Raw genomic sequence first — 26861 nt, forward strand, 5'->3', positions numbered from 1 at the left:
TAAGAGAGTTATGGCCTGGGAAGAAGGGGAGGTAAAAACAAACATCAAAAAATGAAATTGCCCCTGTGGCGAAGGGGTTAATAACCTGTCTTGGTACTTCCGGGCACCGATTCCCTTAATAACTTTGTTTGCTCCTCTGAACTTCTCTCTCTCCCCCCTTCTAAACTGGAGACCAACGTTGTACACAGTATTCTAAGTGTGGCCGCACCAGTGACAGGAGGCCCGCGGCCCGCACTAGTGCTTTGTAAAACTATATCCCCGTCATGAGCATCTATGCCTCTTTTAATGCATCCCATTATTTTGCCTGACACTGGCCACTAAATGTGAGTATGTTGTCCACCCATATACCCAGGTCTTTTTCAGTGAAAGTTTGGCCCAGTGTTATGTAAGAAAATTAAACTAAATCTTCTATTTTGGAAGCAGTCTTACTTTCATTTTTTCCCACACCTACCTAAGTCTTTTGCACAGTACTGTGTTTCTCTCCCTGTATTATCTATGTGGTCATAACCAACCACTATAAATGTATAGACATATACAGAAATATAACGGCTAATGGTGTGTACATTTCCCCTAACTTCTGGTCTTCTACGGTGTAAATAACCCAGTCGGGCAGGTTGGCAGCAGAGAGCGGGGCATTTCATTGCCCCATTTAGACCCTGCAGATGTTGGTGTGGACTGTGACCGATCACCTGCAATGCTCCGGTATGGTATAACAGGCCAGGGAGGCCACAAGCTAATGGCTCTCTGCGCTTCTGAGAGATCTGTGGTGTGAGTAAAGCAATTGTTTTTTGGGATGCTGTGCACTCTTAAGAGTGTATAGTTAGTGGCTGGCCAGCCAAGTTTTTCTTTTATACAATTTGTATTTTGCTTTTATACAAAGCTAATAAAACTAGTTAAAGCCAACTTGTCTGGTGGGAACTGTGTCTGAAAATGCCTGGCTGATCCAGGAGATGGCGATCCATGAGCTGATGCCCCATCTGTCACTAATAGACATGAGTCTATACATTATACAGTATATACTGTATGAGTTTCCGCCTCGTTTTTGCCGCAGCAAAAACGCTTACAAACGGCTAATAAAACGCACCCCCATGCAATCCTATGGGATTCCGCAGTTGCTGTGCCCATGCTGCAGATTTTACCGCTGCAGAATCGCATAGCGGTAAAATCCACAGCATTTCCATTATTTCTGCGGAATCGCGGTGATTCCGCCGCCATACTATTGCATTGAAACGCTCACTTAACGCATGTGGCTATGCCCACCATGCGTAAAGTGAGCGCTTCATGTGCGGATGGTACCCAGGGTCTGGAGGAGACGAGACTCTCCTCCATGCCCTGGGTACCATATCCCTGTAAAAAATAGATTTAAAATTAAAAAAATCGGGATATACTTACCCTCTGACGGCCCCAGGAATCCTCCCGCCTCTCAGCTCCCAGGGATGCATTGTGCGAATGACCTCTGTTGACGTACCGGTCTCACGCGATGCTACGTCATCAGAGGTCATTGTTGCAAGGCATCCCTGGGAACGGAAGTTGCCGGTAGCGTGGCTGAGGGGTGGGACAACTCTGGGGGATGACGGAGGGTAAGTATATCCCGATTTTTTTTTTTTTTAATTATTTTTAACATTATATCTTTTACTATTGATGCTGCATAGGCAGCATCAATAGTAAAAAGTTGGTCACACTTGTGAAGCACTATGCTTGACAAGTGTGACCAACCTAGCACAAAGGTTCAGCCGACAGCACACAGATTATTCAGTTGGATGCATGCTCCAAAGTCCCAGGACCCATTAGGAACAATAGTACCAACCAAATTGTAGAAGGAACAGCATCCAGTCCGTGTGAAAAATTCAATTCCTTTATTCTGCCATCAATACATCAGTACTGATGTATTGATGGCAGAATAAAGGTTTTTAATTTTTCACACGGACTGGATGCTGTTCCTTCTACAATTTGGTTGGTGTGACCAACCTGTCAATCACTTTTCCAAGCAATGCTTCAAATCGCTTAGAAAAGCACAAGCATGCTGCAAGCTAAAAACGCTTGCAAAACGCTTGTGTTTTGCAGGAAAACGCATGCAAATTCCGCATGCATTTTACCCGCGGCAGGGAGTTGCGGGAATGCTGCGGACATTTCCGCAGCATTTCTGCAGCGTGGGCACTTAGCCTAAATGGTGTCAGTGATATAAAACCCACCGTTTTTCCTCCATCACACTAAGTGCTGTGAGGGGTTAAGCTAATTTGTATAATGGGCTGGGTTTTATGTGGACATCCATAGAGTGGTTGTCCACCTTATCTCCACCCCAGGGTGTGGTCTGGGGCTTAAGTAGCTGGCCTCCAGAGGCAGCAGTATTCAGTGTCTGGAGAGGAACACTCCAGAGAAGTGTTTTTGCTTATACCTGAACCGTGGGTCTTGCTAACCGTGAGCGAGCTGATCCCCGCTGATACAAGGACTGTGCCTAGTGCTACAGTTTTCTTTTTGTTTTGCCCAGCCCACCGTTTCCTTTGTGCTTCACCTTCGTTTATGCCTCATCTAAACAAACCAAGTGCATTCCTAAAGTGACAGTGTTCCCGTGTCTGCCTCCATGTAAGCCGAGTGAGCCGATCTACCACAATACATTCATATAATTTGGCAAAAAAATAAAATACATATGAATAAATAGCAAAAAACATATACCTGCATAAAGCCTGTATCCACCTCGGTCTTACATATCACATATGGATTAATGGGACACCCTTCTGATGCATTTCTGATTCCGGATGTTTCTACACGATATAAATAATGTGGCTGAATGTAACGACTACATTGCAGCAAGTCCAAAACAAGCTAAATAAATGGATATGTTCAAACCGATTTGCTCTTACCTTGGCATATAGCTGAAGGAACAACTTCTTCCTTGCAGGGATGAGAACTAATATGATATGCGTCTTCAGCTTCAACTTTAATGCGTTTCATGACTCCATCCTAGATAATATACAGGTATTTAAAAATATTGATACACACATCAGTAAGCCCCTACATCACTGCCACTGGTGGACAGACAGATATAGGTCCCTGGGCAATATCAATATTGCAGCCCACAGAGCTCCTAAAAATGCAAAATTGCACTTGTTTGTGAGGTAGCAAAGGTCCCCCTTACCCCTTGGGCCCCTGTGTGTCCACACCAATGATATATCTGACCCTGATCATGGAGAGCCCCAATAACCTCACCTCCTGGCTGTTCCTCAGACACAGTCACAAGTCTGACTGGCTGGGTAGTTAAGTGGCAGAGAACCCGTACATGTGCATCCTCAGCACCCTATGCGGCATTTATATTTGTACCCATAAAACAGTATCACAAACTGTGTGACCAATTTCTGGGGCCTTTTGAAAGTCTCAGTATGTCGGATATAGCTTATTTTAGCCTAACAGGATAATACCACTTATGTGCATCAAGAGGCAGTTGGTCAAAATTTGGAAAAAAAAATGTCCACCTTATGTAGCTTGTAGGTCCAGAGTTGATGATACATTTCTTAAGGTCTCTATATCAGATGGAGCATTGTTTTTCTGTTACAGATATACTGCATACAATGAAAACATGACAAACTGGCTGTCTACAGCCACCACTAGAGGGAGATAAGGCAAAAAGTCACCAGGTTTTTCCTACCCAGGCACAGCCGCTGATTCCAGTGATGCGTCACTTACTGGACTGTTTGCTGCAGATCTAGCAGCTCTCTAAATGCTGAGCTCTGTATAACCCAGCCACACCACTGATTGGCAGCTGTGTACTGTGAGACAGTGACCGGCATTATGGTGAATGGCCGGTATGTGTCGCAGAGGTGGAGGTTCTCTGGGCTGTAAGCCTGGAATGTTGCTCTGGGACTTGTAGTTCCATGAGCATTGCTTAGTTTATGTGGGCTGGGCTAATCACACATCTCCCATCAAAGGGTGTGTCTCATGGGATATAATGAGACTGTAGTGTGGTCACATGGTCTCTGTGTTGGAAGGTCCTGCAAAAGGATAGGTTTCCTGAAAAGCACATGATGGAGACCATGTACCTGCAGAGTCTGTGACGGCTACTGTGTTGGGGAAGCTACCGTCCTTCTGGGGATCTGGAACTGATGAAGTTGAGCAAGTCATTATATGGGTCAGTGATCCCAGTATGCAGCTTCACTGGAAGTCAGGACTGACAAGAAGTCAGCGTGTGGAGTGGAGCTCCTGGAAGGTAACCTCAGACAAGGAGGTGGTAGGAAAGGCAGACAGGTGTGTATCTGCTATTGGTACAGACTGGTGGTCGCCACGTTTCGTTGTTGTAATGAAATAGACTGTACTGTGTCTAAATAAACCGGATGGACTGTTTAACTGGAAAATTGTTCCTGTGTGTCTGAATCCCGCTGACAAGTGAGTGTCCCCCAACACATTCAGTGAGTGGTAGCTCACAGCACACTGTACTTGCGCATAAAGCTGCCTATCAGTGATGGGGCAGGGTTATATAGAGCTCATGAATGTGCAGGACTATATGGCAGCAGGTTTACTAGTCCTCTAGTGATAATTCTTATGGCTGATAAAACAGCGGTTTTATCAAACCTACAGCCAGTGGCCCAGTAAGTGACACATCACTGGAATCAGCGTCTCTGTCTCCACACGATGCTACATAGGCAAAAACCTGGTGATCGATTCCCAGCATTTTTTTTTATTGCCCCAGTGTTATCAATCAGTAAAATTTGTGTGTACTTGTAAGTGCATTAATCTTACTTGCCAATTGCAGTCTTCTGCCAACCCCAGCATTGCTCCGGCCTTGTCCTAACTGACCACAGCTCTGGCTCACACGGCAGACCATTAGTTCCTTTCTGAATACTGGCCTGGCTGAGGCTCATTCTGTGTGTCAGACTTACACTGCGAAAGGAGTGTACTACCACGGTACTTAAATACGCAAATAAAGGTTTATCAGTAAGTCAGTAAGTGGAAATAGAAAGGACGGCTACCACCGGCAGCTTCTGTACCTGGTCTGGGTCACAGCAAAAACTCTGCATTTCCACATGCTGACTTATAATTAAGACCTAAACTGCATATTTAAGGGAGTGCTGTGAAATTTTGCACTCTGGTCCCCAATTACAGAGCACCACTGTCTATATGAGCTGGCAGATCACAACTGTGGTCATGTGATGCAGGAGAGGGACCCAAACGGTGCTGGAAAGTACAGAGGATAGCGATGGCCAAGGATTTTACCGGATGCACTTTCAGAGCACTGACACATGGCAAAGATATGCCCCCTATTGTGCTCCCTCTAGTGGTGGCTCTAGAAGAGAGGCAGACCTCCCAGCCCCAATAAGGGGAAGTGCCCATGATGAGTTTTTGGTGAATTTTTTGATGCTGTGTACTTTTGCTGAGAAAAAAAAAAACACAGTGTTATACAGTTCCAGCATAGTGCATGGGATTCATAGAAATGTTATGCTCAAAAGGAGACAAAGACAACAGTGTTAAAAATGCAATAAACGCAAGTAGTCTAATATAACTAATAGGTGCAGAAATGCCGTAACATCAAAAACTCACCAAATATTCACCACGGAAACGTAGCCTAAAGCTCAGACCACTATAACACTATATTGAGAGAATAACCAGCAAAACAGATTGAACCCATATAAATACAATGCTGCTTATTGGTAGACACTCCCTTTAAGCTCCACTGGATACTTTATGCAGCTTTTATTGTGAGTTCTGGTGACAGTAGATCTTACACATGATTAAGCAGATGTATCTTCTTTCAAATACCATGTTAAAAATGGTTTTATAACTCTGACATTGCTGGGCAAACATGCTTTTTTTTTACCTTTTCTGAAATCCAGTGCACATGCTTGGAACAGAGTGTGGGAGGAGAATGGAGTGGGCTCAGTGGATTTGCCCTCACTTTATCTGGCAAATGCTGGCAGTGTTATATACACCGATCTCACACTGATGAGCTATCCAGCGGAGGAGTGCTCAATCATTAGCCCCGGATAATTGTGTCCTCCCATCCCCAGCACTGATGAGCTATCCAGCGGAGGAGTGCTCAATTATTAGCCCCGGATAATTGTGTCCTCCCATCCCCAGCACTGATGAGCTATCCAGCGGAGGAGTGCTCAATTATTAGCCCCGGATAATTGTGTCCTCCCATCCCCAGCACTGATGAGCTATCCAGCGGAGGAGTGCTCAATCATTAGCCCCGGATAATTGTGTCCTCCGATCCCCAGCACTGATGAGCTATCCAGCGGAGGAGTGCTCAATTATTAGCCCCGGATAATTGTGTCCTCCCATCCCCAGCACTGATGAGCTATCCAGCGGAGGAGTGCTCAATTATTAGCCCCGGATAATTGTGTCCTCCCATCCCCAGCACTGATGAGCTATCCAGCGGAGGAGTGCTCAATCATTAGCCCCGGATAATTGTGTCCTCCAATCCCCAGCACTGATGAGCTATCCAGCGGAGGAGTGCTCAATTATTAGCCCCGGATAATGGTGTCCTCCCATCCCCAGCACTGATGAGCTATCCAGCGGAAGAGTGCACAATTATTAGCCAAGAATAAATGAGTCATCCCATCCCCAGCACTGATGAGCTATCCAGCGGAGGAGAGGCTCACTCATTAGCCCCGGATAATTGTGTCCTCCCATCCCCAGCACTGATGAGCTATCCAGCGGAAGAGTGCACAATTATTAGCCCAAAATAAATGAGTCCTCCCAACCCCAGCACTGATGAGCTATCCAGCGGAGGAGTGCTCAATCATTAGCCCCGGATAATTGTGTCCTCCCATCCCCAGCACTGATGAGCTATCCAGCGGAAGAGTGCACAATTATTAGCCAAGAATAAATGAGTCCTCCCATCCCCAGCACTGATGAGCTATCCAGCGGTAGAGTGCACAATTATTAGCCCAGAATAAATGAGTCCTCCCATCCCCAGCACTGATAGCTATCCAGCGGAGGAGTGCTCACTCATTAGCCCCGGATAATTGTGTCCTCCCATCCCCAGCACTGATGAGCTATCCAGCGGAAGAGTGCACAATTATTAGCCACAAATAAATGAGTCCTCCCATCCCCAGCACTGATGAGCTATCCAGCAGTAGAGTGCACAATTATTAGCCCAGAATAAATGAGTCCTCCCATCCCCAGCACTGATGAGCTATCCAACGGAGGAGTGCACAATCATTAGCCCCAGATAAGCGTGTCCTCCCATCCCCAGCACTCATTTAGCACTCCTCCGATGGATAGCTCATCAGTGCCGGGGATGAGAGAACACAATTATCCGGGTCGAATGATTCAGCACCCCTCCGCTGGATAGTTCATCAGTGCTGGGGATGGGAGGACACACTTATTCGGAGCTCAGTGTCCTCTCATCCTCAGTACTGATGAGCTATCCAGCGGAGGAATGCTCAATCATTAGCCCCGGATAAGTGTGTCCTCCCATCACCAGCACTGTTGAGCTATCTAGCGGAGGAATGCTCAATCATTAGCCCAGGATAAGTGTGTCTTCTCATCCTCAGTACTGATGAGCTATCCAGCGGAGGAGTGCTCAATCATTAGCCCCGGAAAAGTATGTCCTCCCATCCCCAGCACTGCCACACATGTTGATATGGTTCTGGCACGCTGTGAGCCTCAAAATGGGGCTTAGAGTATGGATTTTGCTGGATCGTTTTTTTAGAGGGAGCCATGTTGCTTTTCCAGCATTTTCGATCTACTGTACCTGTTATTTTTGTGGGATGAGCTGAAATATTTATTGGTGTCATTCATTTGGGGGAAGGGGGGGGCTTAAAAAAAAATGTTATGTAGCTTCTTATACCATAATGAATAATCAATCAGCATTTCAGGAATTATCTCTTTGTGCTGGTTGATGTGTAGTAAATGTGGTAAGCAGGGCTGTGGAGTCGGTAAGCCAAACCTGCGACTCCGACTCCTCAATTTCCCTTACACCGACTCCGACTCCAACTCCGACTCCCACACATATTGCTTATATTTAAGTGAAAAATTTATTGTAGTACAATGTGAACCTCAGACATTTAATCATTTTTATGATCCAATAATCAAGATATTTAGATAGAACAGAATATATATTGGTGTACTACCCGGTTTTCATTCTTTTTGGTACAGATACGATATGGATAGACAGATATGGATAAATGGATAGATAGAGCAGATTTCTAATCTGCTTTTGCTATTGAGTAACATTATCTATGAGCTCAAAAACCTTTCAGGTGATGCAGTTTTTTAAAAAGATGATCAACTTTTGCAGCTGAAAAACGTATCCTCAAAAAACACAGGAAAAACGCTGTGTGTGAATGTAGCCTTAGATCAGGAATATAACAGCCATTTATAGGACATTTCATAACTTTCCCAAACTCCTATGAAAAAATATTCAGCACATCCTGCATTGAATTACTGTACCCAATTTATTATATATTTTAGGAGTCGGAGTCGGTCCATTTTATACCGACTCCAACTCCGACTCCACCAAAATGAGCACCGACTCCGACTCCACGACTCCGACTCCACAGCCCTGGTGGTAAGACGACTTGATTATTTAGAACAGTGCTATTATAGTGATATCGGGGTTATATAGGATGTTTTGCACACTAAATTGTTTTCAAAAATAGATTTGTTTTCTCCATATACTGAGAGCGAAAGCTCATTCGGCGGAAAATTAAAAAAGTTGAAAGTTTGTTTTTTTGCAGAATGAGCTGATGTTTTTATTGGTATAATACTGGACTACTTTTTATTGCTTTTTTTGGGTGGCAAAGTGAACAAAAAACAATAATTCATTAATTGCTTTTATTTTATACCATTCACTGTGAAGTAAGAGATAGAATTTTTTTTTTCCTTGAGTCCATATGATCAGTGATACTACATTTATATAGGTTTTTTTGTTTTGCCGCTTTTCCAAACTAAACATATTTATTTATTTTTTTTACAAAAACAATTAGTTTTTGCATCACCATATTCTGAAAGCTGTAACTTTAATGTTGGCCAACAGAACTATATGAGGGCTTTTTGTTTTGAGGAAGGAGGTGATGTTTTCAGTAAAATGTAATATACATAATAATAAAAGGCAAGACACTTTGATCACTTTGTCATCACATTGGCACGCAAATAAATTAATATTCTTGCAGTTTATTTTCTTTATTTACATTATTCACCCTCTAAAGGCTATATAATGGCATAGGTTTATAAATTGAGCCATTCCGAATGCAAAATGGGTCCTTTTGTAATTTACATTTGTTTATACAGATAACCACCATGGTTACTTACTGGTAGCCGTTTTTTCCGGAACCCATGACAGCACACCTGAGAGAGGTATCCGCCCCGCCAGGACAGGAACCTACTGAAATATAAGGGGTGGCACCTCTCCCCCGCTTCAGTTGGTTACAGAGCATTGAGAGGACTTCCCGGTTAGTCACATGTTTATCCAACACCACATCACACAAATACACCCTATTAACGTGCACACCCATACGGTGAAAAAGGGGGGAATATATGGGTGCTGTCATGGGTTCCGGAAAAAACAGCTACCGGTAAGTAACCATGGTGGTTTTCCCTTCACCCATGACAGCACACCTGAGAGATTTTTGGAGACTTCGAAACACCTTAGGGAGGGACTACCGCTTGCAGCACCCTTCTACCAAAGGAAAAGTCAGCAGAGGAGGATAGGTTTAATCTATAGTGCTTAAAGAAGGTTGAAGGTTGATGGGGTCCTGGGTTCGAATCCCACCAAGGACAACATCTGCAAGGAGTTTGTATGTTCTCCCCGTGTTTGCGTGGGTTTCCTCCCACATTCTAAAGACATACTGTTAGGGAATTTAGATTGTGAGCCCCATCGGGGTCAGTGATGATAATGTGTGCAAACTGTAAAGCGCTGCGGAATATGTTAGCGCTATATAAAAATAAAGATTATTATGGTGAGGCCCAGCCTTACAAATTTGATCAATCGATACCTCTACCTTTTCAGCCCAGGAGGTCGCCACAGCTTTGGTGGAATGAGCCTTGATGCAGTCAGGAATCGGAACACCACTAGCTGAGTAGGCTATACTAATGGCTTCCCTAATCCATCTTGCAATAGTCCCTTTTGATACTCCATAGCCCTTTTTGGCTCCCTGAAAGGCTACAAATAGGGACTGGGACCTCCTCCACTGGCTAAGTGACAGATATATATTCTATCAGGGCTCTCTTAACGTCCAAATTGTGGAATTTTTCCTCCCCTGGATTTTTTGGATTTTCGCAAAAGGAAGGAAGGACAATCTCCTGACTTCGATGAAAATCTGATACTACCTTGGGTAGATAAGCGGGGTCTGTGTGTATAGGGTGGATTTACTGAGAGAGCCTTCAAGTCACTAACTCTATGGGCCGATGTAAGGGGCACTAAAATAATCGTTTTTAGGGTAAGATACTTTATGGGTAGTTGCTGAATGGGCTCATATGGTTCTTTTGTAAGGGCCTCTAGTACCAGGTTTAGATCCCAAGGGGCTATTCTAGGTATTGGGATAAGTCTAGACCTATGGCAGGATTTAATAAATCTTGCTACCCATCTGTTCGCTGCAAAATTACAGTTATAAAGCGCGCCCAGTGCGGATACTTGCACTTTAAGAGTATTTACCACTAACCTCAGCTGTAATCCTGATTGTAAAAACTCCAAGATGGCATTAATTGGGGGCTCTTGCTCTAATGGCTTACCTAGGAACTGCAGGAATTTATTCCATGTTCTGCCGTAGATATTAGTCGTTACCTGTTTCCTACTTTTTAGCAGGGTGGCCACCAACCCGGGAGAGAACCCTCTATCCCTTAGAAGTGACCTCTAAAATTCCACGCCGTCAGATGGAATCCCTTGACTTGAGCGTGGAATATTGGACCTTGAGTTAGCAGGTCCGGGATTTCCGGCAGAATCCATGGATCTTAGAGGGATATCATTCTCAGCAGAGAAAACCAGGGCCTTTTTGGCCAGAATGGAGCTATTAGGATCACCCTGGCTTGATCTTTCCTGATCTTTCTGACTACCGTTGGGATCAGAATCACTGGGGGGACACATAGGCAAGTCTGAAGTCCCACGGAATCTGCAATGAGTCTACCGCCCAAGGCTTTTCCCTTGGGTTTAGTGAGCAGTATCTCTCTACTTGCCTGTTCTTCTTGTTGGCGAAGAGGTCTATCACCGGTAGCCGTACTATCTTTGGAAAAACGGACCGATTTAGAGACCATTCCCCTTGCTTCAGTGTATTGCGGCTCAGGAAATCGGCTTCTATATTTTCTGCCCCCTTTATGTGCAATGCCGTTAGAGTAGGTGCTGTTCTGCTCTGTGAAAAATGTCACTGGCTGCCTTCATTAGGAAGTGTGATCTTGTACCCCCCCTGGTGATTGATGTATGCCACTGTTACTTTGTTGTCCGACCTGATACGGACATTGCGACCCCTGAGGAGGGGAGTAAAGTCTCTTAGGGCTTTGTTCACTGCCCACAGTTCTCTCAAGTTGGAGGATGCGCCCTGTTCTTGAGGCCCCCAGGACCGCATGACCCCTTAGGTGTGCCCCCCACCCTGAGGAGCTCGCGTCTGTCAGAATTATGTCGGTCACTGGTCTGTCCCATGGCATCCCTGATGCCAAGTTTGTCCTGTCTAACCACCTGTTGAGAGAGTCCCTGACCTCTAAGGAAAGCTCCAGTCTACCTTCTAAACGCCCTCTCAGCGATCTTTGTGCTGATAGAACCTCCCATTGAAGCTGTCGGATGTGAAATTGTGCCCACCTGACCGCCGTGATACAGGACGTCAGGGTACCTAGTAAGGACATCGCGTTCCTCAGCGTCATGTGAGGTTGTCTCGGGCAGCTAAGGTCACATTTTCCACCTTCTCTATTTTGGCTTCCGGTAGTAGACAGGCTTGTTGCTCTGGATCCAGGATAAACCAAGAAAGGTCTGTTTTTTTAGGGGATGTAGTCTCGATTTTCTGATATTCACCATCCACCCTAGTTTCTGTAGGGTGTCGGTCACTCGTCTCAACTGTACCATACAGTGGTCTTCTGAGCTACCCACTATTAGGAAATCATCCAAATAGGGTATTATGATCGTGTCGTGAATTCGGAGGAAGGCTGTCATTTCCACTACGACTGTGGTAAAAACGGTCGGGGCTATGGATATGCCAAACGGAAGGGGTCTGAATTGAAAATGCCTAAGAATGCCCTGGATATAAAGAGCAACTCTCAAATATTTTTGATAATCTGGGTGGATGGGGATGTGATAGTATGCATCCTTTAAATCGACTACGGCCATAAAACAATCGTGATACAGCAGTTTTATGGCTGTAGCTACCGACTCCATCTTGAAGGTCTGATTTTTTATCCACTGATTGAGGCCTCTGAGGTTTATGATTGGTCTGGTTTTTTTTTATCAGGAAGAGGGGTGAGTAGAACCCTGTTCTCTCCTGTTTGCTCGGGACGTCGGAAAGAACCTGCTTGTCTAGCAGGCTCAGGATTTCTGATTCTAAGGCCAGCTGTTCTTCTATCGCCTTCCTGATAGGGGTAATGACAAACGCTGTTTTCGGCTGGCGTAAAAAGGGGATCTTCAGGCCTTCTCTTACGATGCTCAGGATCCAGGTATTGGAAGAGATGTCTTCCCAGGCCTGAGAAAAGAGTGCCAATCTCCCCCCTACCGGAATACTGGCGCCATTGTGGGGATTTCTTTGAGGTGGAGGTGGCTCAACCAAACATAAATCCGGACTGCTTTTTCCTTTTGTCTTCCCATCTCCTTCTATCTGCCGGAGGACGGCCCCTGTTGAATTTTCCTCTCCGAAAGGGCGGCCTCCTCTGATCTGCTGGAAACCTGGGGAAGCCTTTCTTTCTGTCACTTGCTTTCTCTAAGATGTCATCTAGGTTTTTTCTGAACAAAAAACGACCATCGCATGGGAGAGAGCACAGTTTAGCTTTAGACTGCAGATTCCCTGGACAGCCTTTAAGCCACAACGTTCGCCTGGCGGCGTTTGATAATCCTGCTGCCCTAGCCGTTCACCTCATAGTCAGCAGAGGTGTCTGCCAAGAAAGCTGCCGCCCCATGCAGAAGAAACATATCTCCCAGTATTTTTTCTCTTGAGACTTTTGACACTAGTCTCTCTTCTAATTGCTGCAGTCAAATCATTAGGGAATGCGCCGTGCAGGTGCCAGCTATTGCGAGCTTCAATCCTCCTGCTGCTGCCTCCCATGCATTTCTTAAGTAGGAATCCGCTTTTTTATCTAGCGGGTCCCTAAGTACCCGAGTCTTCCAAGGGCAGAGCCGATTTCTTGGATGACCTGGATACTGCTGCGTCAATCTTTGGGACTTTGTCCCATATTTCTGTGTCCTTGTGCTCAAAGGGATACCTCCTCTTAGAGGAGGAGGGAAGAGCCCCTGACCTCTCGGGTTTCCCCCACTCTCTCTCGATGAGTGCCTGGGCCTTTTCATTGACTGGAAAAGTCAGTTTTTTCCTCTCTTGTAGCCCCCCAAACATGACATCCTCCAGGGACTTAGCCGTTTTTTCCTCCTGTAGGCCCATCGTTGCCCTGATGGCCTTGAGGAGAGCATCTATGTCTTCTACTGGGAAACACGGTTTGCCACCCGTGTCGCTGTCTGAGGAGTAGGAGGAGGATGGGTGTTCGGTCTGGGATAAGGCCGAGGAAGAGCCTGATGTAGAACTAGGGGGATTCTTCCTACTCTTTTTCCCTTTTTTCAACAATGCTTTAAGTGGACCTTCCATCTCTGACCTAATGACCGATATAAGGTTGGTTGCGAAACTAGGCTCTTCTTCTGCCATGGCTCGCTGGATGCAGCTAGCGCAAAGGTCCTTTTGCCAGTCTCTTGCTAGGGGGCATTTACATATGGCACAATCTCTATTGTTCTTCTTACTCCCTGCTTTCTTTGTTTAAATTCCTTAGAAAAAACCTTACAAAAGAAGGCCCCTATTAACAACTTGCTAACATTCACGAAGATCACTCACCACCCGTAATCAAGGGAACCGGACTCGGAGGCTGTGTAGGAGCACGTGATCTGTGCTCTCTGGATCTTGAGGAGTCCCCCGACCTGCGGCTGGGGCGACTGCTGCTTGAACGGCTGCCATCTTTGTGAGCGGAGGGCTGCGAAGGAGGCAGAGTCGGTGGAGACGGCGATCGTTCCTGTTCTGACTCCATGGTTACCCGTCCGCCATGCCGCCATTCTTCATTAAATATCCTGCCTCCGTCCTGGTGGGCGTCTGCTCCCCTCCCCCCTGCGACCGCCGGCCGACCAACCGCTGCTTCAGAAAAGCCGGCCGGCGGCACACCAGGCGTCATGACACCGTCGCCTAGCTGACGTCAGCCGGCGCGCTCCCATGATGCCCTGCGCCGCTGATGTCAGTGGTCGGAAGACGCCTGCGGCTCTCCCTCGCTAGGTGCTCTGAGGGAACGAGACCGCGGGCACGCTCGAGGGGAGGGAGGCGCGGTGGAGCCTCCAGCAGTCAGGAGTCGCTGCCCGCACGAACCTGAGGGAACCTCCGGGGACTGCGCATCCAGAGGCCCGACGGCCGGCGCTACTAGTGAGCCCTGTTCTTCCCGCGCCGGGACGGGTCTGGGACCTTCACAAATGACAGGCACCGCCGCTGTCAGAGGGATTCCTTTCCAGGACAGGAACCCAACTGAAGCGGGGAGAGGTGCGCCACCCCTTATATTTCAGTAGGTTCCTGTCCTGGCGGGGCGGATCCCTCTCTCAGGTGTGCTGTCATGGGTGAAGGGAAAACAGTGTTTTTACTTGCCAAACATTTCTCCCATTTTTACAGCTTTTTATTTTTACTCTGGCACAGTATGGGACATTAACTTTCATTTTTTTGATTACTGGTCTAATATGCTTAAGTATTGCAGGGTATTAGACCTGTCAATTTGATACAGACAAGAGGCAAGTTAAACCCTGCTTATGGCACAGCTTAACGGGCCACCATAGGTAGGTGACCCTGAGGCAGTCACTCAATGTAGGGTTATCATGGCAAGAGGGAGCCCCTTGGCAGGGTGACAGCTGTGATATACATATATAGCTGACAACTATTGTGAGCTAGCAAAATCATTGTGCTGTTCATGTATGCCGGTTTTCGGGAACTCACTGCCTGCTGTGCCATACATATATGGCAGCTATCAGAAATGACTGAAAGGGAGTTCCAAGATGGCCGCTGATGGAGCTGGACGCACATGACCGAGCTCCGGCAGCCCCTAAAGCAATCTGAGTCATCCACTCTTGGAAAGGCAAAGAAATCAGCTCCAAAAGCCATTAAGTGAGCCACACAGGAGACACTTTTAAAGCCTCCTGCGAGCAATTTGTAGATATTTATCAGCCTGAAATCCCCATCAGAAGGGGCCGCAGCTGGACCTGGGGAGAGACGTGGGGCCTGATGAGACCTGCACCTACTATCAACAGAGGAGCTCACTCGGTATCTGAAGAGCTGCCACAGAGTAGAACATACCCGGGTGTGATCACCTGGAGGAACGGCAGTAAGGACCCCTGACTAAGAGACACCAGCGGCAAGCGGTTGGTCCCCCTCCCCCAACCACCGTAGACACCGCGCACATGCGCGCTTACCGGAGCAGGCTTCTCCCCCTGCTTATCTGAGAAGGATCCCGAGACGAACGGTTGGTGGAGCAGAGTGCCGTGTGTGGCCCAGAAGGCATGCTGAGACAGTCAGGTGAAGGGGCCCTGAGGCGGGGGGCGGTGGATGGAGAGCAGCAGGGAGGCCAGGAGAAAAACCTCTGCTTTCAGGACTAAGGGTATGTGCACACGCTGCGGATTCTGCTGTGGATATGACCCTGCGTATCCGCAGCAGTTTCTGCTGCTTTGTACAGTACCATTATAATCTATGAAAAACAAAAAACGATGTGCACATGCTGCGGATTTGCTGTGGGTTAAAATCCGCAGCATGTCAATTCTTTGTGCGGATTCCGCAGCGGTTTCACACTTTCTCTACTGTAGAGATGTGAAACCGCAGGGCTAAACCGCAGACTAATCCGCAGGTCTTTTGACCTGCGGATTTTGCAAAATCCACGCGGAAAAATAAGCAGACCAATCCGCAGCGTGTGCACATAGTCTTAGCCTGCGCTGTGTGTAGACTAGAGAGGCACAAGAGGGCAGCTGAGAGAGCAGGAGCTCCGGCAACATAGTGACACTGATAGAGAGATCAAGGGGCAGACCTGAGGCACGGGGGAGGGCTTGCCTCCCGCAGCATACTCCAGAGCTTCCAGACATACTGTATATCAAGCTGCAGCAGCCATAGCAGGAATGCTGTGATGCACAGCATACCGAAATGAACACTGCTCTAAGTGAAACAGTAAGATAATATACGCTGTGAAATTGCAACTACTGCATATTAAACTTGAGGAGCACACTATCATTTATAATCCCCTCATTTGCAGCATGGCATAAGAGGAAAACTGATGCCCAGCGAAGCGAAGGGGACGGAGTTTAACTACCACAGAGCATAAATGATTGCAAGGTTTACAAACTGAATAGCAGATGGGCGCTGAGTTCTTGTGGTAACTGAACCTACTAAAGGATACAGCGAGTACCTGAAAGTGGGAAAGCTTTTATCTTTTGGAGCTCAATAATACACGGACTGCAATAGCACTTAGGTACGCAGGGGTTGAACACCATCTGGTGGCGAAAGGGGTCTATGACACCGAGAATCTGTGAACCAGTAAGGTTCTAATATGTTATGCGACACTGACAGCTGAATGTATCTGGGCCAGATGGATTTGGACCCTACGTACTTTACATCCGAAGGGATTAAATGAATCATTAAGCTTTGTTCCTTTTATCTGATCTCTGGTCCCGCACACTTGGTTCATATTTTTAACAATTTTAATTGTTTATTGTGTTTTGGCATCTAATTTTATTTATGTGTTGTGTGTTTATTTTATGTTTTTTTTGATACTAATATGTGCTTTTTCCTCGCAGCTCGGATGGATCTCCCTCGTTGTTTTGAGTATATCCTATTGGCACCATATTCTGGATCTAAAAGATAGTATTGGATGGACACAGCTTATATATCTTGATTATTTTTGTGTGGGACTTATGTAAACTTGAACCATCCCATAAAGATTCTGGAGTTAGTAATAACAAAATATAATAAAATAATAATTTAATATATAATATAATAAATATATCTAATATATAAAGCTCAAGTGTGTGTATGTGTGTGTGTGTGTGTGTGTGTGTATATGTCCGGGATTGGCATCCGCACCATCGCAGCTACAGCCACAAAATTTGGCACAGTCACACGTCTGGACCCCGAGAGCGTCATAGGCTATGTTGTGAGGCAAAATTTTAACCCTGCGCGTTCCAATTCACCAAACAATTTTGCCCCTTTCTACATAATGGGGAAAAAGTGTGTATCAAGCCCCGCCCCTCATTATGATGTCATAATGGTTGCCATGGCGACACTGATGTCATCATAGGTTGCAAGCCCCGCTGCTCATTATGATGTCATAATGGTTGACTATGGGATGGAGGATGTGTGATCACTGATGGGTATATGGGCACTGGACTATGGGATGGAGGATATGTATGATGGGTATATGGGCACTCGACTATGGGATGGAGGATATGTATGACGGATATATGGGCACGGGACTATGGGATGGCGGATATGTATGATGGGTATATGAGCATGGGACTATGGGATGGAGGATATGTATGATGGGTATATGGGCACTCGACTATGGAATGGCGGATATGAGTGATGGGTATATGGGCACGGGACTATGGGATGGAGGATAATTATAATTTGTTATAACTAACCATAGTTAGTCACTATGCCCGGGCAGCGCTGGGCTCTTCAGCTAGTATAATATTAAAAAATATATTAAAAAATATATATATGTACTTAGTTTTTTCCTTTATCCCTTCCCACTTTTCCCCCCTCCCTTCTATTTAATGTATCCTTTGTTTCAATAGAGCCCTCTGATGGTATTATCCATTATTTACCATGATGACAGGCCATATATTTATGGGGAATTTTATCTTTAATGGTATTTTTTAGATTTTGCAAAAAAATGTTTTTGAATGTGTTTTTTGCAGTTTCCCTTTATTTTTTTGCGTGTAACTGCCCTTACATTTTTTATGTATCGTAGGCAGTAAACATATTTTATATAGTCATAATGTATATTTAATAAATTGTTATACAACATGTCACTTTATTTTTGCATTCACAATTTTATATGATATTTTGATCACTTTGTTGATTAACATGGTCTAATCTCTTTTTGCATTTTGCACATTACATGGTTGTGACTTTTTGTCGCAGCCTCTTACATTTTTTGTCCTTATATGGGAGTTTTTGTATTTTTAACAATTTTTTCGCACTTTATATTTTCATTACATTGTTTTTGTTTAACCCCTTCACCCCCAAGGGTGGTTTGCACGTTCATGACCGGGCCAATTTTTACAATTCTGACCACTGTACCTTTATGAGGTCATAACTCTGGAACGCTTCCATGGATCCCGGTGATTCTGACATTGTTTTCTCGTGACATATTGTACTTCATGTTAGTGGTAAAATTTCATTCAAATAACTTGCGTTTATTTGTGAGAAAAATGGAAATTTGGCGAAAATTATGAAAATTTCGCAATTTTCCAACTTTGAATTTTTATGCCCTTAAATCACAGAGATACGGCACCCAAAAAACTTGATAAGTAACATTTCCCACATGTTTACTTTACATCAGCACAATTTTGGAACCAAAATTTTTTTTTGTTAGGAAGTTATAAGGGCTAAAAGTTGACCAGCGATTTCTCATTTTTACAACACCATTTTATTTTTACGGACCACATCACATTTGAAGCCACTTTGAGGGGTCTATATGATAGAAAATACCCAAAAGTGACACCATTCTAAAAACTGCACCCCTTAAGGTGCTCAAAACCACATTCAAGAAGTTTATTAACCCTTTAGGTGCGTCACAGGAATTTTTTTGAATATTTTTAAAAAAATGAACATCTAACTTTTTTTCACAAAAAAAGTACTTCAGGTTCAATTTTTTTTATTTTACCAAGGGTAACAGGAGAAATTGGACTGCAAAAGTTATTGTGCAATTTGTCCTGAGTACGCTGATACCTGATATGTGGGGGGGAACAACTGTTTCGGCGCATGGCAGAGCTCAGAATGGAAGGAGCGCCGTTTGACTTTTTCAATGCAAAATTGGCTGGAATTCAGATCGGACGCCATGTCACGTTTGGAGAGTCCCTGATGTATCTAAACAGTGGAAACCCCCTACAAGTGACCCCATTTTGGAAACTAGACCCCCCAAGGAACTTATCTAGATATGTGGTGAGAACTTTGAACCCACAAGGGCTTTACAGAAGTTTATAACGTACAGCGGTACAATAAAAAAATCATATTTTTTCCACAAAAATGATCTTTTCACCCCAATTTTTATTTTCCCAAGGGTAACAGGACCCTAAAAGTTATTGTGCAATTTGTCCTGAGTACGCTGATACCCCACATGTGGGGGTAAACATTTGGGCGCATGGCAGAGCTCGGAAGGGAAGCAGCGCCATTTGAAGTTTTTGGCTGGAATTGAGATCGGACACCATGTCGCGATTGGAAAACCCCTGATGTACCAAAACAGTGGAAACCCCCCACAAATGACACCATTTTGGAAACTAGACCCCCTAAGGAACTTATCTAGATGTGTGGTGAGCACTTTGAACCCCCCAGTGCTTCACAGAAGTTTATAACGCCCGGGCGTGAAAATAAAAAATTCGTAATTTTTCCACAAACATGATCTTTTAGTCACCATTTTTTTTATTTTCCCAAGGGTACCAGGAGAAATTGGACCCCAAAAGTCGTTGTCCAATTTGTCCTGAGTATGCTGATACCCCATATGTGGGAGAAAACTACTGTATGGACACACGTCGGGGATCGGAAGGGAAGTAGTCACGTTTTGGAATGCAGACTTTGATGGAATGGTCTGCGGGTGTCATGTTGCCTTTGGAGAGCCCCTAATGTACCTAAACAGTGGAAACCCCCCACAAATGACCCCATTTTGAAAACTAGACCCCCTAAGGAACTTATCTAGATGTGAGGTGAGCACTTTGAACCCCCAAGGGCTTCACTGAAGTTTATAATGCCCGGGCATGAAAATAAAAAAATCGTATTTTTTCCACAAACATGATCAATTAGTCCCCAATTTTTTTATTTTCCCAAGGGTAACAGGAGAAATTGAACCCCAAAAGTTGTTGTCCAATTTGTCCTGATAACGCTGACGCCCCATATGTGGGAGAAAACTACTGTATGGACACACGTCGGGGCTCGGAAGGGAAGTAGTGACGTTTTGGAATGCAGACTTTGATGGAATGGTCTGCGGGTGTCATGTGCGTTTGGAGAGCCCCTGATGTACCTAAACTATTGAAACTCCCCACAAGTGACCCCATTTTGGACACTAGACCCCCCACGGAACTTATCTAGATGTGTGGTGAGCACTTTGAACCCCCAAGTGCTTCACAGAATTTTATAACGCTCGGACGTGAAAATAACAAAATCATTTTTTTCCACAAAAATGATATTTTTGCCCCCAATTTTTTATTTTCCTAAGGTAACAGGAGAAATTGGACCCCAAAAATTGTTTTGCAATTTGTCCTGAGTAGGCTGATACCCTACATGTGGGGGTAAAACACTGTTTGGGCGCATGGCAGAGCTTGGAAGGGAAGGAGCACCATATGACTTTTTCAACTCAGAATTGGCTGGAATTGAAATCAGACGCCATGTTGCATTTGGAGAGCCCCTGATGTGCCCAAACAGTGGAAACCCCCAATTCTAACTCCAACCCGAACCCCAACACACCCCTAACCCTAATCTCAGCCCTAACCCTAATGGAAAAATGGAAATAAATACATTTTTTTTATTTTATAATTTTTCCCTAACTAAGGGGGTGATAACGGGGGGTTTGATTTACTATTCATGGCGGTTTTTATGTTTGGCGGCTGTCACACGCTAAAAGACGCTTTTTATTGTAAAAATAGTTTTTGCATCACCACATATTGAGAGCTATAATTTTTCCGTATTTTGACCCACCGAGTCATGTGAGGTCTTATTTTTTGCGGGACGAGTTGACGTTTTTATTGGTACCATTTTCGGGCACGTGACATTTTTTGATCGCTTTTTATTCCGATTTTTGGGACGCAGAATGAACAAAAACCAGCGTTTCATGAATTTCTTTTGGGGGGTGCGTTTACACCGTTCCGCGTGCGGTAAAATTGATAAAGCAGTTTTATTCTTCGGGTCTGTACGGTTACAGCGATACCTCATTTAGGTCGTTTTTATATGTTTTGTCGGTTTTATGCAATGAAAACTATTTTATATAAAAAATAATTATTTTTGCATTAATTTATTCTGTGAGCTATAACTTTTTTATTTTTTCGCTGATGATGCTGTGTGGCGGCTCGTTTTTTGCGGGACAAGATGACGTTTTCAGCGGTACCATGGATATTTATATGCGTCTTTTTGATTGCGCGTTATTACACTTTTTGTTTGGCGGTATGACAATAAATCATTATTTTTTGCTTCGTTTTTTATTTTTTAAGGGGTTCGCTAAAGGGGTTAACTAATGGGACAGTTTTATAGGGCGGATCGTTACGGACGCGGCGATACCCAATATGTGTACTTTCATTGTTTTGTTTTTTTTTTATTTTCAAAAAATGGATTTATTTGGGGGAATATTTTTTTTTTTTTGTAACTTATTTGGCGATTTTATTTAAATTATTTTAACACTTTATTTTTATTTTACTTTATTAAATAGTCCCAGGTGGGACATCACTGTTCTGTGACAGATCGCTGATCTGTCACATCACAGATCACTGTGACAGATCAGGGATCTGTCACAGGCAGTGCACAAGGCTTCCTCATGCCTGCGCTTTGCAGGCACTGAGGAAGCCAGCTTCCTGCAGGCCCCCGTTGCCATCTTGGATTCGGGGGCCTGCAGGAAAGGAGCCCCCGGCAGCAGCGCTGCACATTGTGCTGTGTGCTGCACATTGCGCATGTTTGATCGCGGTGTGCAAGGGGTTAACGTGTCTGGGGCGGTCCGTGACCGCCCCTGACACATTGTGCCGGGTGTCAGCTGTGATAATCAGCTGACACCCGGCCGCGATCAGCGGCGCTCACCACGTGGGCGCCGCTGATCGCGGTAGACGTACTATCCCGTCCATGGGCATAGGGGCCCGGGTCCCATGGACGGGATAGTACGTCTGATGTCAGGAAGGTGTTAAACACGTACATTATTTTTTCATAAGTCATTTGTATATTTGCACTAAACCCTTTGTATATTTTGCCACTATTTACCAGCATATCTGTCACGTTATTCATGCTTATTTTTTTGCATTTTTTCTTTTTTTGGCACTGATGCACATTTTGACCATTAAGATGTTTAATTTATACCCTATGATTACACTTAATATGCTATTTATATAAATGGAGATATATGGTGGTACATTTTGTGTGGGAGAGTCCTGGACGTTTGCGCTATATCTATTTTTCGGCTGGTGTGCATGTGCCCTCGGCTTTGGGCATGTCCTCGGATGACGGTACCAAATAACTGCGGTGGGCGGTCCTAATGTCTCCGCCCACGTGGGTCGCGATGTCGGGTCCGGCACGTCGCTCCCTGTTGTGGCGCCCTCTCTGATGACATCTGACCCGGATGCGTGGGTGGCGCATGCGCCGATACACAGCCACAACAGCAGCATTAATTTAACAAACTACACGAGGAGGTTGAATGAGTCTCTCCTGACTGAACAGCCTTTTAAAGATAAGATAAAAGAATCGCTACAAGCATATTTCGAGCTTAACACGCAAGATCAAATACAATTCCCTATTGTTTGGGAAGCACACAAGGCTGTGATAAGGGGGGAGATGATCTCAATAGCCTCACACCGGAAGAAATTAAAGCAAACAAATTTGGACTCCTTGTATAAGGAAATCCAGCTCCTTCAGAAAAATCATAAGCAAACACAAATCCCCAATACCTTGGCCCTTTTGTCGCAAAAGAGACAAACCCTAAAAGATTTGATGAACAAAGATTCAATTAAAACTTTCACGAAATGGAAGCATAAAATTTTTGCACATGGAGACAAAGTGTTGACCCAAAGCATTAGACAACACCCGGATATTATGGGATTCAGATTATGGGGACATCTCATGTGGTAGGCAGCCTTCGCCGATGACTTGTTACCGCTATTGACTAATCCGAATAGAGAAATACCAGCAGTGCTAGAGTTGTTTGAAAAATTTGGAGGTCTCTCAAATTTTAAAATAAACCTTGATAAATCAGAAGTGATGAGTATGAATGTCCAGAGCTCGACACTCCAGGAAATCAAGTCCAAATTCCCAATTAGATGGAACTCGAGCCACATCAGCTACCTAAGGATTAAAATAAGTCCTCACTGGCACTCACTGTTTGCACTTAATTACCTACCATTACTAAACTCCACGTTAGAATCAATAAGGACATGGAGAGCGCCTTTTGTATCCTGGATGGGGCGGAAAAACTTATTAAAAAGCTTCATATTACCCAAGTTCAGTTACATATCAAAAATGCTCCCTATTAAAATACCAGCCACATTTTTTCAAAGGGTGCGTTCCATTTTTGGGATGTATATTTGGAAAGACTCCAAACCTAGACTCAGTTTTAGAACACTTTCACTACCTAGAACAAGAGGAGGTATGGGAGTTTCTGACCCACAAAAATATCACATAGCAGCAACACTGTCTTTAATAATAGATTGTGTCATGATCTCAGTGCGGGTTTGACTCGCACACGTGGGGTTAATGTCTGGAACCAGTGCTGATGACTGGCATTTCTGGGGTTAAAGGTTGTGATCCCGATGCAGGCTTACCTGCACACCTGGGGCTATGACTGTGGCCTCTCCCTGGTTCTGGGAGAGGCTTCTTATAGCCTCAGGACGCTCCCATCTCTGTCAGTTATACTCTTGCCCTTGGCATAGTGTGGTGACCCCTGAGTGTGTTAGTGCTGTGTTCTGGTTGCTTGATAATCTGTGTATGGCTCGGTCTGTTCTCTGGATATTGCTTGGATTCTGCTTGGTACCTTCTATGTCTGTTTGCTTTTGACACTGCTTGGCCCTGACTATCCGTTCTGTCTCATCTCTGGTACGTTACTGCTATTTCTGTGTATGAACCCCGTTTTGCCTGACTCTGAGTGATTCTGTATAGTGTCTTTCCATCTCACTAAGCAGGACGCTAAGCCCCGCCCCCTTGCAGTCACATGACTATAGGTCCTGTGTCTGCTTGCTAAACTTCAGCATCCACAGGTCCTGTGCATCGGTACTTTCTGGCTGTACCTGACCCCGGTACCCCTACAGTGCGGGTGAGTCCCTGCTCAGCGGAGGCTGCACGCCAGCGCTGACAGGATCCTGACACTCAGGACATGCGCACTGGCTCAGTGAGCAAGTACAGTGCGGTGTTCCTGACATTATAACTGACCATTAATTTTTTTTTATTTTTTTTTTTATCTCTGCTGAGAAATATGGATCCCATACACTCTCTTGCTGAGCAAATGAAAAATCTGAGTCAGATGTTTCAGGGTTTATCTCTGGAGCAGCAAGCTCTGGCTCGTTCTCAGCAGCAGGTTCCTGAGACAGTGCGGGGGGCTTTAGCTGCTGGGTCTCTGGGGGCTGGGGCGAGTGATGTTGTTTTGGTGTCCCCAGAACCACCTGTTAAACTGCCTGATTTTTTTTCTGGGAACAAAAAAGGAGTTCAGGGTCTTCACGGAGGGGTGCAAACTCTTCTTTAGTTTGAGGCCACGTTCCTCTGGGGACGACAGTCAGAAGGTAGGGGTCATTATGTCTCTGTTAAGAGGGTCCCCACAAGCTTGGGCTTTCTCCCTTCCACCCACTGCCCCTGAGAGAGTGTCTGTGAATGCGTTTTTTGAGGCCCTCGGGCACATTTATGATGAGCCTGACCAAGTGCGATTGGCAGAGGACATGGTGATGAGTGTCTGTCAGGGGAAACACTCGGCTGAGTGGTTTTGCACAGAATTCCGCCGCTGGGCCGCAGAGGTCTCTTGGGACGCCGCCGCACTCCGAGGACTCTTTCGCAGAGGCTTGTCCGAGCGGTTACAGGATGCCTCGGCATTACATCCCCCACCTAACTCTCTTGAGGACGCCATGACCCAGGCCGTCCGGATGGACCGCAGGCTGTGGGCCAGGGGGGTGATGCAGGCGGAGACTCCATTGTTCCCTAGTGGAAAAAGAAGACTGTTTCTGTACCCATGGACGTAGGGGCTCTCTCCCTGAAGGAAAAGGAGAGACAACGCCGGAGAGAAAAGCAGTTATGCTTCTACTGTGGTAAAACGGGACATTGGAAAAGGGAGTGTCCTGATTGTCCATCCTCAACCCGGTCGACGGGAAACGACTAGGTCTGGGTAGTCAGCGGGGAGACTACTCAGACCCTCAGGTACCCTTTTCCTCATTTTCTAAGGTGTTGCTTCATGTGGAACTGTTAGTGGACGATTGTTGCTTTCCCTCTACAGCTTTCGTGGACTGCGGATCATCCATCAATCTCACTGACTCCCAATTGGTCACACGCTGTAAGATAGGGACAGTTAGACTTAAGGTTCCGATCAAAGTGGTGGCCGTTGACTCCTCCCCCCTCACTAAAGAGGGAATTCTCTTTATGTCTGACTTGTTTTCACTCAAAGTGGGCGCTACCCATGTGGAAAAATTAAGTTGTTTGGTTCTGGACAATCTACCAGCAGGATTGGTGTTGGGCATGCCCTGGTTACAACGCCATAACCCAGTCATTAACTGGAAAACGGGGGAGATTGTTCAGTGGGGGTTTAATGATTCGATGTTATGTGATAAGTCTGCACTATTGGTTGAACCTGTTAAATCTGTATCTGTGTCATCTGTCGAGCTGGAAGGTATTCCGGAGTACCTGAAAGAATTCAAAGATGTGCTCTCTGAAAGCGAGGCCGAGACGTTGCCGCCACATAGACCCTTTGACTGCGCTATCGAGTTAGTCCCGGGGGCTAAATTGCCTAAAGCCTGTCTGTTTAATTTATCTGGCCCTGAGCGCTTGGCCATGAAAGATTACATTGCTGAGAGTCTTCGCAAAGGACACATATGTCCCTCAGTCTCACCTGTGGCGGCAGGGGTTTTTTTGTTAAGAAAAAAGATGGTGATTTACGTCCCTGCCTCGATTTTCGTGAGCTGAACAAGATTACTGTACAAAATACGTACCCCCTTCCGTTGATTCTCGACTTGTGTAACCAACTTTCACGGGCAAAATGGTTCTCCAAACTGGATCTTCGGGGGGCATATAATTTGATAAGGGTCCGGGAGGGGGATGAATGGAAAACCGCGTTCCTCACGACCGAGGGACTGTTTGAAAATTTAGTCATGCCGTTTGGTCTTACCAATGCCCCAGCCATATTTCAGAATTTCATCAACGTGGTATTCTCGGATCTCATTGGTCGTTTTGTTGTCATTTACTTAGACGATATTCTGATATACTCACACGACAGTCAATCTCATCTGAATCATGTACGAACCATTCTCCAAAGACTGAGGGAAAATCATCTGTATGCCAAATTGGAGAAATGTGTGTTTTTTGTTCAAGAATTGTCTTTTTTGGGATTAATTGTGTCCTGTGAGGGTTTTCGCATGGACCCCAAGAAGGTGCAGGCCACTGCGGATTGGGTGCAACCCCGAGACCTTAAGGGTCTTCAGCGCTTCTTGGGGTTCGCCAATTATTACCGTAAATTTATTCGGGGGTTTTCACAGGTGGTCAAACCACTCACAGATCTTACTTGTAAAGGTGCGGATGTGATAAACTGGTCTTCGCTCGTAAAAGAGGCCTTTGCGACCCTGAAAAGAAGCTTTATGTCTGCTCCTGTGT

The 26861-nt window shown here is 45.3% G+C and overlaps 1 protein-coding gene across 1 annotated transcript in view; it reads right to left on the minus strand.

Annotated features, from left to right (window-relative positions):
- Nucleotides 1–26861, minus strand: part of LOC141073613 (uncharacterized) — a 56049-nt gene that overhangs the window by 13422 nt on the left and 15766 nt on the right. Inside the window, exons 6-7 of the mRNA XM_073560914.1 lie at nt 2862–2961; nt 2674–2762 (exon numbers count right to left, since the gene is read on the minus strand). Coding sequence (XP_073417015.1) covers nt 2674–2762; nt 2862–2961 — 189 coding nt within the window. The remainder of the gene's footprint in view (nt 1–2673; nt 2763–2861; nt 2962–26861) is intronic.

Source organism: Dendrobates tinctorius, unplaced genomic scaffold, assembly GCF_039654945.1.
Source record: "Dendrobates tinctorius isolate UK_male_01 unplaced genomic scaffold, ASM3965494v1 ptg000308l, whole genome shotgun sequence".
NCBI classification, from domain to species: domain Eukaryota; kingdom Metazoa; phylum Chordata; class Amphibia; order Anura; family Dendrobatidae; genus Dendrobates; species Dendrobates tinctorius.